General features: G+C 45.6%; 1 protein-coding gene across 1 annotated transcript; it reads right to left on the bottom strand.

Annotated features, from left to right (window-relative positions):
- Positions 1-1,879: 1,879 nt before the first annotated feature.
- On the bottom strand, positions 1,880-8,703 carry LOC119373227 (sulfotransferase ssu-1). Its single transcript, XM_037643236.1, has 3 exons — positions 8,614-8,703; positions 3,825-4,186; positions 1,880-2,586 (listed from the first exon to the last, which is right to left on the bottom strand). The coding sequence occupies exons 1-3, from the start codon at positions 8,629-8,631 to the stop codon at positions 1,968-1,970; spliced, it is 999 nt and encodes a 332-aa protein (XP_037499164.1). The 5' UTR covers positions 8,632-8,703; the 3' UTR covers positions 1,880-1,967.
- Positions 8,704-12,668: the final 3,965 nt, after the last annotated feature.

Below are 12,668 nucleotides of genomic sequence, written 5' to 3' on the forward strand. Positions count from 1 at the left end.
TGAATTATGATGAGTATATCGTCTTGACGGGGTCTAGATCTGGGCGCATTATGGAAGAATTCGTCGACGTATTCAGCGCGAAAACACCGAGCCGGCGAAAACACTTACGTCGAAGCAGAAACAGGCGCGACTGTCCAGCTCTGACCTGGCATACCACCAATCACTGATAGACTTGGTTGGACTAGCCGCTGGGGCCTTCTGCTCGGACTCAACCTTTACGACTGTTTGTGGCAGTGTGCATGAAAGACTAGGACGAAACAGACGCATAAAAATAGTCAATGACCTATTGCTATAGCTTACGTGCGCTGTCGTAAGCTGTCATGAACCAGCAAGACCACCTTTAGCTTTAAGCTACTTGAAATCGGTTTACTTTCGATTCATGTTCGGTTTTAGAGTAAAGGCTGTTAGGAGATCACCACACCAACCGATTTTATGGGTGTAGTTCTCCGTCACCACCGGTATATTAGCTATCAAGCACACGGACAAAAAATTCAAGCACTTTCCTGAATAACATCGCGAAGGCTTGTTAAGCAGTGTAGCTGATGGCATCTTGTTAGTTCATTGCTTGAATTCGCTCTCTAGCAGTTTTGTTATCAGCTGCCTACACGAAAGCCCGGTCTTCCTACCCAAAGCCACGGAACAACTCTTGCAACACGTGTAATATGCAGCTGCTCTATGTTGTGATTGAGGCATGCACAATTCACGAAGTGCTTGTGATTGTTGCACACTCACACAGAATCTCAAATACTAAGCGATAGAGTACACAACAGTAGAGTGTACTAAGATTTTTCTGCTAATTCTCGCTATCAGAAAAATAAAAAGTGCCGCTATTGTTGGTGGGAATCAGCTTTAACCAAGCTATGCAACCCTTAGGCCGAGCTATATTATTAATTCTGCATTGCTAGATTAAAACATTCTTTCATATGCGATGAAGTGTGCGTTCTTGCGGTCTTTCATGTCTCTATTAGGGCAGCCAAATATTCCACTGCTAAAATTCTTTGCTGCGAAGAGTGTCAACATTTTTTTGAAAAACTTTTGCTGAGCATTTATTGGGAGTGTCTGAATTCCCTGAAGAAAGTGAACTTCGTGCAGCCGTGCAGTTCGGATGTGCATATTGTACACTCTAAGAAAAAATTGGCCGAGATTGGGGTTTTTGCAAATCATTGCCTTTGAGAACTCCCTTGCTCCTAAAATTACTACCCCATGTTTGAGTACACTTAGAGCTACTTTGAGTACACTTTGAGCTACTACCTCATGAGGTGGTAGATGACATAGTTTTACCACCACCTCTGAGGAACGTAGTAAAAGGATGGCACAATTCAATTTTACTACGTGGGAAGTTTTCTGTCACGCGTTTTTAAACCACCTTTTCAGAGTTTATTAACATGTGGCCTCAAGCTCCCTGCTACGGCGGCTTTTGTCTGCCGACGAATGACGCTCCCACTTCCAGTGAAAATATGGGAATACCACGAATGCTTTTTTTTTTTGGAAGCTGGTACGGCATTGTCGCGCCTCATGGTTGAGCCTCGGCCTATGCACTTTCACTGGAACAGGGAGCTGCAAGAGCACAATGAGTGAGAAAAGACTTGCCACGTATATTTTTCGCATTAAAGGGGCACATCAACTGTCTTCTGGATCACAAGACTCTCCGAAGAGAGCATAATGATCGGCAAAAAGAGCTGACGCGTCTCTTTACAGAGAGTCATGTACGAGGCAAGCCAGAACTCTAAAAGAAGTGACAAAGGACTCTTTTTTCTAAGAGCGTGCAAGTGCTACATCGAGTGTAACATGCTGCCGAACTTTATTTATTCGTTATACTACGGATACACATTTCTTAACGACCCAGTATACGAGAAAATATATACCCTCGCTACCCAGTCCGTTTTTTTATTACTGTCATCGTCCTTTTTATTCCACGCTGTGAAGTTGCTTCGCCCTCGAGCTAAACTCTTGTGCCGTTTGTTATTTTAAGGAAGACCAATATCGTCCCACAAACGCATAACATCACTTCCAGCTGTTTTCACAGCAATCGTGCGCTTCATGCGAATCACTTGCTCTGGGGTGAAGTGATTCCGCCAATCACCCACGGCTCCCTTGCGTACAAGGTCTCCGGTTATGGGTTTCTTGATTGCTTCGCCCAGTCTTTCTTCAGTGACCTTCATCCAGCGCGGCTTCTTATCTTCGCTGATGTACTTCATATCCTCTTTCCGCTTCCTGTAAGCTTCGTTCTCACCGCTTTGCATATGTTGTACGCTTGTGTTGTTTATAACGCGCTCAAGCGCGGTCTTGTTCTGCCTTAGTTCGCAGCCATACTTTTTCCCGATGAATTCTGCAATCCTAATGATCCATTCTGCTGTGTCCCTCTTGAGATCCTCGTAGGCCACGAAGAGGACGTTGTCGTCGAACCTCCGCTCGTACCAGGACATAACGTGCTCAAAGTAGTCCCCAAAGTCCACTTGACCTTCGAGGAACAGGTCCAAGAACTCGTCAAAAGTGCCATTTCCGAAGTGGCTGTCAGGATCGCCTTTGGTGTGGTAGTAGAAGGAAACGCAGCAGTCGTACGGATTTCTGGTTATATAGATGTACCTACGGGTGAGGTCAAAGAAAAAAAAACATATACATGCACCTGAGATTCACTAAAACGTACTCAGGTGTTACGACGCCATTTCAGATCGGTAACGAAATAAAAATAAAGGAGCAGTGTTGCAGAGCTTTCCTTTCATGATGCAGTCTGAAAAAATGGTAATAAATGTTAGTTAATGCAGCATTTACTGCCCCCCTTCTCAAGTTATATACGTTTCGCTAGTGCATCACCGCTATAGAACTATGGGAGAGGTACTTAACGTTGTGATTACTACTCAGCGTGTCACTGCTTAGAAAGGTTACTACTAGCGTGCTTGACGGGTTCGTAAACGATACTACCCCTAATACGAGTAGTTTGCTACCCCTAATAGAAGCAGTTCTGAAACTCTCACGGAAAATTTAGGAAAACGATAACCGTCTTGTTTATGCTAGAATAACACTTTTTTTTCGCCGTGGCGTACCCGTACGCAAGCAGTAAGATGTGAGAGTCTGGGTCAAAAAACTCGACTCGAAAGCACCGTGCCACTATCAAAAGTCACCATAATAATATGTGTAACTTCATGGCTCCTCGCTGGTGGAATGTGTGGTACCTCAAACGGGGATATATAAAGCCCATAAGTTTCTAGTTATGTCGCCCAGCAGCCTTGATAATCTCTGTGTGGATGTATGTGCTCGTTCACGTTTGTGGTTCGTCAATGCCTCTGTATAAACGTTACCTAACGATGATATTGTGGCGTGTTTTTACCAGGGTAATCGCATGCAGTAGTAAGCAATTATTCATTAATGTAACAAGACAATGCTGTTTTTACATAGGCGTCTGTCATAGCCTAAATGACCTTGGGAAGATAGACCCCATAAAATAAAATGGAATGGATATCTACCGCCCTTTTCTGAACCAAACATATTTCGATAGCACCCTCCGGTCCTTTCTTTCCCCTCCCCGCTCTGTCTTTTCGCACGTGCCCTCTCCTATCCCACTTCAGTGGTAGGCGGAGAGAGCAGAGCGTACACATAAAGGTTTCTAAGGAGGCAGAATAATGTCTTCACGAAGAGAAGTCCTTTTGTCAAAACGTTGGCTTCAGTGACTTCTTTTTTTCAACTGTGTAAGGTACTGTTATATGAAAAACTTCCTTTTGGCTTAAGGACGAGTATCACTCTCCACGGATGCGCGTGTTCATGGTCTTCAATACCACTGTGCAAATGACAAGGCAACTTAATAAAAAATAGCTGAAGTGCAGTACTTGGCCTCCTTTGAATAGGGGTGCAAATGAAACGGCAGGTGGGTTTTAATGGCTCCTGGTCTCGGCATCGCTACCGCAGATTCAGCGCCCTGCAGCTCCAAGAATGGCATGGCGGTTGTCCGTTCGAGCAGGCCCCTCGGTGGCGGCCGGTTGTTCAGGATATTGTACACTATGTGTTGCATCCATGTCGTCCCGCACTTGGGATAGCTTGCAATGAAAATATCGTCCGGACGTGGCTTATATCTAAGCGCTTCACGGACGAATTCTTCGACGAATCCAGTGCAAACGAAACAGCCATCAATTTCATGGTACACTTCTTTGTCACTTGTTTTTCTATTCCTCCCACTATAATGCGATGTTACCTGCAAAGACAACATTGTATGAAAGTGGAGGATTTCTCGAGATCTGGAAACTGCAGTGCCTTGAATGACTACTTTATGACACCGGGGCACAGAAACATAAAATATCAAGAGAGTAGGACAACACTTCGCTGAACTTGCAACGAAGATTAAACGGAAAATCAAGCGTCAGGTGACGCACGCTGGCGTTGGAAGATGCGCCCATAAAAATAGTTTCTTGCAGCACAAAGACATAACGATAACGCTCGCCATAACCCACGTGCCAATTCCGGACACCTCATTGTGCTGCACATAATTTTCATGATGGCAGTCCGCGTTGTTAGATGCGAAGCATTTCTTAGCGAACCTTTGGCACTTCGAGCGTTTCTATCTATCTATCTATCTATCTATCTATCTATCTATCTATCTATCTATCTATCTATCTATCTATCTATCTATCTATCTATCTATCTATCTATCTATCTATCTATCTATCTATCTATCTATCTATCTATCTATCTATTTGCCGCTTACGTCTGGGTGTTCTTATTATCGCCCACTTAGCGTGGTGTAGACCAAAAGTGGCATAGGAGGGTAAGAGAATTTGACGAATATGACTGTCGGGTCATGACATAAATAACGTGAAAATCCTGTCGCGTACGTCGTCAGACACGTGTGGCACATACCCGTTTACCACGGGCCGTGGTGTACGGGTATGCGCCACAGGGGACTGACAGTTTATATCTATCCAGGAACGGCGAGAACAGACTTTGGTAACTTAAATGCCAGAGCGTTAAAGAAAACCAACATCGGCAGCGTAGACTCAACGAATGGAAAGAATGAAAATTAAGATCCCAGCGGGAATCGAACTCAAGCATTCTGCGTGGCAATCAGATATTCTACCACTAAAGCAGCACCAGGACTCTAAGCTGGTCTGGAAAAACAGCCTACGCAGGCGTAATATTGGTGCAACGTCAATTGTGGTTGTGGTGCTTGCTATCTAATTTCACAAGAAATCAATAAACACTACACGATGCTCTTACGCCACAGGCGTGATATCAGATTATCGTCTGTGGTTCCAGTGTTGGCTCCGCTTTTACAGCAGTATAATGAGCATTTCATTTGCATTCCTATGATCCAGCAAGCTACATTGAAGCGTTGCTTGACCCCGGAGGAATACATTCAAGAACGTTATTTATGATATTCACATCACCGCACCGTAAAGCGCACTTATTTGGCCAGAACGACGCAGTGTCCTCTTCATTTCTTACGAGGCTTGGCGATGGCCTCGTGCTGACCGAGGATGATGCCACATTGATTGACAGCCGCTTTGTAGTCTAGGCTACGTAGGCCACATACGCCCACGTAGTCTACGAATCCACTGATGTTGGCTACGTAGCACTATCCAGGCCTAAACCAGCCTCGACGGTCTATACCGACAAAACATTTGTCGACGATATAACCGAGGCACTGACAATCTCCATCTATACCTCACACTTCACTACACATGGACCCCTCGTCACCGCTATCACGACCGCATCCGATAACAAGTCATGACCAGCGGCTGGTGCTCACTGATCACGTTGATGTTAACCTTGTTCAACAACTACCGAGAAACTCTTCCACACATGCACAAAGTGAAACGTGCGTGCGTTCGTCATATTAAGGGACAGGCATAAGCCCTACATACCATGGTGTTGGTAATGCCCACGTTACCGTTGGCAGCGTTACCCAACTGTAAACAACTGGTTATACAACACACATGCGGCTCTTCTACACATATGCGTGCGTATAAAATTTATACAAATCTTTAGTGTCAGAAGTGTTGAAAGGCGGGCAAATTGGTATAGGTTCTTTAGTGTCATTTTGTAACTTTTCGCTCAGTAAAAAAATTCCGCCACAGTCACCTTCCCGCCACACGCTTCGCATAACACTGACCGCCACGGTACGTGAGATCTGCCCAATTTTTTTGTCTTCTATTTTTTATTAAACAGAGTTACGAGTCCAGCTAAGTATTTTCCTCATCTGTTCGTTTTATTGACTCGATTGCGTGAATTTGTTTCATCAGATGTTAGGGTAAAAGCAAAGCGTCATCAATTCAGGAAACAGCAAAAATATCACCATAGCCTGGTTTGGCTCTTGGCTGTCTTCGTCAGCAGCCTCTACATTTTGTTAAATACACCGTTTAAATAGGCTTAAGCCGGTGACATTTTGAGAGAGGTTTTGGATGTCGCCTCTCTTAATACGATCTTATGAATAGGTGTGCTTGCTATACTCAGTACAAAAGACACTGTACGTAGGATCACAGAAAAATGCACAAACCAAGGGAACATAATGCCCATGAAATGCAAATACTGACCTTAAGGCCAGATTATCTGCTGCACTATAACCAATGGGTAACAATAACTCATTAATATACGGGTCCGTGTACTGCTTTTGCACTGACAAAATGTGAAATCTAATGCCACGACGCATCCTCTAATGCAGTACACCAAACAATATTCTATATACCGGACTGTAGAGACATAAGAATAACATCCCTACTCAAGAGGATTGGCATTTATTATAAAAGATACGCACCCCGTTCTCTGAAGCACATTTCATTCCACCTGCCTACACAAAAAAATGTCATTTCATATACAATAACAATATAATGACAACATGCAATAAAAATATTGAATATACAATAACAATATATATACAATATACAATGCGAGATTCATTAAGGCGGAATCCTTAGATGCCTTGAAATGAGCAAATTGACCGGTGTACCGCGTCTGCGTCTCACGTCGGCGGCGCCAACACGAGTGATAACAAAAAATGATCACATGATGACGTCGTGATGACATCACAGTTAACCGAAATTTGTGACGCCATCATGATGTCACAGTGACGTCACATGGTGACGCAATAAAACGACATCGTTGCTTGGTCAATGGTGAGTCAATCCCGGAGGCGAACGAGAGAGAGTGAGATAGAAGCAAAGAAAGACAGGGAGGTTCGGCACTGGAGGAGAGGGATAAGGGGGCGATAGGAGAGAGAGAGGAAGAGAAGACAAGAGGAATGGACGCGGAGGCAGGACAAAACAAGGTGACGTGCCGAAAGCTTACAATACCTGCGATCCTGAAGGCATTGCAAACCCGCATTAGTCGCAGAGAGCTTTCGGAGGGGTGCGCGGGACGTTCAGTACATCGACGTTGAAGAAGAAGAAAATGGCTTTCACTTTCGAGTCGACTGAGGCGGACGCATTAGCGAGCCTGTGAGTTTTTTGGTAGTTATAATATTGCAGTAATATTTTACAGCTAAACTTATTTGCTGCTAAAGATTCGAATACTTCCATGAACAATATTTTCCTCAGCATTTGTTACTGGAGTGTGTTTTTCGATAAATAAGGGAAGATTGTGCTGCCGTGCAACTACGACGAGAAAGTAAGTAATACACACCATTCCATCAATTTCCACATGTTCAAGCTGTGCTGGACTTTTAATTTTAAATGCTGCGGTCATCGACAGTGTGATTAGCTGTTGTGAGCATACGCTTGGTTTTCCTACGGTTTTTCAGGGCTACAAGATAAGCCGCAACTAGGCTTGCGTGCCATCTTTGAAACCAGTCTGTATTTCTTCTGTTCTCGACTAAAATCAGCGTACTACTCTACCTATTTCGGTACACACCCAGCAAAAAAATATTTGTGCCTGGGTTTGACCTTGAAGTGCGGCCAATGTCCCTTTCATCCTCTTCGTTCTCGGCCGTGCATTCCATGCGAACCCATGTAGAGTGTAACGCGTTTTAGTATATTAGCGTTTTTTTAATACAACTGGCAATTCTACTGGTCTTCTACGGCCATCTGCTTGCACCGAAGCATCAAGAGCTCCTTGGCCTGACGTTATTTTTTTTTAGTGGCTTGCATGCGCTAACATAAACTCGCATTTTACATAACAGACATTCCAGTGCCTCTCCTCAAATAGTGACACCTTAATATCGCTAAGAAAAAGACAGTGACGACTTTTTGCAGAGTCCTCAACACTTGTTCCCGAATGAAGCTATCTGCCTCGCGTGCATTGTACCCAACAAAATTCCCGTGGCTCCGGAACACTATCTACAGCCTCCGGAATACTATCTGTGTTATTCCGCCTTTTTGTTACCTGTGGATATATGCGAAAAATTTGCTGTCTCAGATTAACCCAGGTGCCGTTCGCCTACATTTATCGTTTCTGAGAAATAGTCACAGTTAGCCACATCATCGCGGCGTTATCGCTGCATCACAGCTCCCCTCTAGAAAACCCCACATCACTCAGTTTTTGTATCAAAGAAGTTGAAAGTTCGTATGTTAAAACTTTCCCTAAATTCTCAATGCAGTCCATGGTTATTATCCCATTATCATAATATATATTGGTTGAGAAACAGACTAACACCATTGCCGCGGCAAAGCCATGATATCCGATAATACTTACCGTTACGTTTTCCGCCATCCTTTAAGGTGCTGGCGATGGCGTGTGCTACGGTGCGGTGGCAGTCGAATATGTCGTCTGCCGGAAACATAATCAGACTGCGGCCAGAAATAAAGCGAGGAAAAATATAGAAATCCGTGCTATCCGCGCCATAGAGTAACCTACGCCCAGCTGGTGTACTATAAAAAAGCGCTGTTAAAGGAAGTAGCGGCGTGCCACGTGTTGTTTACAAAAGAATGACGAACATATCCCTACTGCAAAAACTACCATGGTGGATACTGGAAAAGATGGTGGACATAATGAAAATAATGCTGGGCATGCTGGAAATCATGTTGTTTATAGTGGTCAGTGGTGGACAGTGGTGGGTCGCAGGGTGTACGTTAGCTCGGTAAGATGGAAAGGATGGTAGACGAAGGTAGAGAGTAGCAGAAAAATAGTGGGTAGTGTTGGGAGACTGCGCCCACCATCGGTCGAATGCTGGAAAGCAGCGATGGAATGGTGGGTGAGCAAACAGATGGTGTACCATGCTGGAGAAGCTGCGTCAAACACCGTCATTATGGTAGGAAGCAGTGGCAACTATGGTGAGCATAATGTGAAATATCATTGTAATGCAAATGGATAGCAGTTTGGGCGGGTTGATAATGCGTAATGGAGCAATGTAAAGCTCAAGAGACAGGATGGAATTTGTGTTGTACTTGCCGTAATACACGCTTTTCAGCACTTTTTCTTTATTTCTTATTCATTGACAGGAAATAAATCAATATTTTTGTGTTGAGTGGTCGAGCCCTTCGAGCTTTCCTTTTCAATATTACATTTGTTTCAGTTCACTTATTGTACTGATCACGGAAATCCTCTCAAGAGTGCATTGGTATATTATTGGTCAATTTTGATGCCATTTTCACGGCTGAGAATGTTGATTCGAGCACGAAGAACAAGCAGATTTATTGGCCACTGTAGAGCAGTTAATTTTTTGTCTCCGTGGCATGTACCCACTGGAGGCCACGCGTGCTGTGCCATAACGTTCGCGCTGAAATTGCGATTCGTTCACATTTGTAATAAGGCTGAAGGTAAGCACCAAATGCGCTACGGATGTAAAGGTCGAGAAAAACGTCCGTGGAATGCATGACGCAACCGAATCACCTCGCGTGAACAGATTTACAATGCACTGTGCTGTATGAACAATTTGCGGCTTGAGCCGAGAACCGGATTTCGGGAAAGGGAGGCGAGGAATTGAGAAAGGCAGCTGTGTACTAAGATTTCGGCGCGCTTAAAGAGCCCCAGGTGGTCCAAAATTCTGGAGCCCCCTTTTACAGCATCTCTCAAAATCATACAGTGGTTTTGGGAAGCAAAACCCCAACAACTGTTATTTGAGCCGAGAAGCTGTTTACCACTTCCCTCTTCCAGGCTTCGAGCATGTGCTGGCGCTAGTAGCGCCTCACAACCTCGCCTCCGAGATCAAAACCTACTGGTGTCTCTGAGGCCGTCTTCGCCGTAGCCAGTATTTCAGTGGCGGCGATGACGTCACGTCCGACAGCGTCGGAAGCGAAATTTCTTTAGGCGCTGAGGTCATGGCCACTGCCGTCGCCGCTGTCGTCCTCTCACATTTTTTTTCCTGACATGGCGCCGCGCAGCTACAACGAGGTAGAGCGTACTAAAACAGGGGGGTGCTCGGAACGGCCGCAGGACCAATGTACAGAAAGTGAAGCCCAAACAGGGTCAATCCGCCTGTGGCGCTGCGATCGGCAGTCTGCAATGTGTTGTCGTTAAAGAGTTGCGCGCGGCTCCGCCAATGTGGTGCAGGGGAAGAATGCCCGCTTCCCACTCAAAAGGCCCGGGTTCGAATTGCAGCTAAAGATGGTGGGTTTTTATTCTTAGAGTCACCTTTTATAGCTGTATTGATTTTCCTTGGTCTCTTCAAACTAGCTTCTGTTGCTACGTATTGCTAAAAAAAGTAGCGTAAACTATGAAATTTCGTTTCGAATCTCTTATTCGCAAAAGTCTCGGAGGCCATACTCTAGGTTTTCGTTAAATCCAGGGCGGTGGCGCTGCAAATAGCTGCGCTCACCGTCAAATTTCTTCTATTTTACTTCCCATTTTGCGCTACTTTTTGAATGAACACTTAGCAACTTAAGCTAGTTTTAAGAAACAAAAGAAAACCAATACAGCTATAAAAGGTGACATTGAGAATAAGAACCCACCATCTACAGCTGGGATTCGAACCCGGGCCTTTCGAGTGAGAAGCGGGCATTTTACCCTGCACCCCTTCGGCTGAGCCGCGCGCAACTCTTAAACAGCGACGCATTGCAAACTACCGATCGCAGTGCCGCTAGCGGATGGACCCTGTTTGGGCTTCACTTTTCGAAGCTCGTTCCGGGCACTCCCCTGTTCTAGTGCATTCAAACGTGGTCATGGTGTGGTAATTGTGTTTGTGTTGATGCGGTTGATTTTTGCGCGTGTCATTGTTGTGCGTATTATGTTGCGGTCATTGGCTTAGGCGGAGCTTCTTGAATCAATGTGATACGCGGCACGCGTTAAACTAAGTAAGCAACAGCCGCCAGCTTCCCAAGTACGATACCTCTGTCAGTGATAAACCTGATTAGTATTGGAATACACCGTCCTTCAAATGTTTCCGCACATAATTCATGCACAGCGCCGGAACAGTTTCACGCAACGCGACCTGTCGCGCGGAGAATCGGCGTGACAGTTCGTGCACATCGGGAACTCACCACATTGCCTCTAGAGCGACGGATGCCCGCAAACGGGGTTGCCAGCCAACGCCGACTCACGTCACCTGAAGACCGGCGGGCGTCGCAATGTGTACGCTGCCAGCATGTTTTATTGAGAAAGGTAGGTGGTTGTGAGCGCTACTCTGAGCACGGTATTGCCATGGAATATTGAGTACCGCGGTGCTGAATGTTTTCGCAGATGTATTGAACCTGCTCCTGCGCGACGTTTGTGAAGAGCTTAATCGCTACTGTTAAGAAGTGCGCGTATATGTCAGACGGACGCAGAAACCGCCGTCAAACTGAAAGCATAAATAAAATTTTGAAAGCACAGATAAAACAGGTATTTAGCAACCGTCACTGAACTTGGAATAACCAAACAAAAAATTATTGCTACAGCCACCGGGTTGTGCTGGGATTGGGAATCTGTGAGGGGCGATGTTTGTTTGGCGTTTATTTTGTGTCATTGCTGAAGCAATTATGAACACTGATGATGCTAGCACCCCTGTGCACTCATTGATGTTTATGTCTGAAATAACGGGAATTTGCTCAGACTCCATCCCTCAAGGATGACGTAATGTTGAAGGTGGCCTTCGGGAGAAGGGAGCGGGGGCTCGGCGCTGCAGCGCGAGCGGAAACTGGCCGGCGGCGTATCCCCGTTGGCCGGCTGCGGGCATCGTCCACTGTGGGCTTGACTTGCCGCTGCAACGTTCGAAAGTTTAGTCTGTGGTTTGGTTATGTGTTTTTTTTTACTTGCTGAGCGCGGGCTAGCAAATCGCGCGTTCATTTTGCGAAGGGAAGGTTATTTGGCGACAGAACTAACCCACTTGTGGCTTTAACGAGATTTTATTCAAGAGCTGCCATCACCTAACGCCGCCGGCCTTTTGCGACATGGAGGAAGGAAAACTGAGGAGATGCCCTATCGTATTTCAATGCATTGGCGAAAAGTGTGGCGGAAGTGACGTCAGATTTATGGGGCAAGCAAACCGGTATGGGGCAAACAAAACAGCAGACGCCCCGCGGCGTGCTCTCCGCGGTCCCGGCATAAACTTAGCGCGTATTGTGCGATTCGCACGCAGTAAAATGTTGCAAGCAGACGTTTACCAGGCTGTTCGTGCGTGGCAGACCCGAGCGCTGCGTGCTGAAATTCTTCATGGAGCGTTTTTGTGCAACAGTACAGAATACCGGTACGTGCCGTGATCAAAAACGTTCAGCCCCTGCATCATCGTATTCGAACTGATCTAGCATTGACTTACGCGTTCTGCTGGGCGTGAGGCCTTCCCTTTCTCGCAGCCCGATTTCCCGATTTGTTGCCGGATTAGCGGTTCTTTGTTC

The sequence above is a fragment of the Rhipicephalus sanguineus genome, chromosome 11 (assembly GCF_013339695.2).
Source record: "Rhipicephalus sanguineus isolate Rsan-2018 chromosome 11, BIME_Rsan_1.4, whole genome shotgun sequence".
Classification (NCBI taxonomy): Eukaryota; Metazoa; Arthropoda; class Arachnida; order Ixodida; family Ixodidae; genus Rhipicephalus; species Rhipicephalus sanguineus.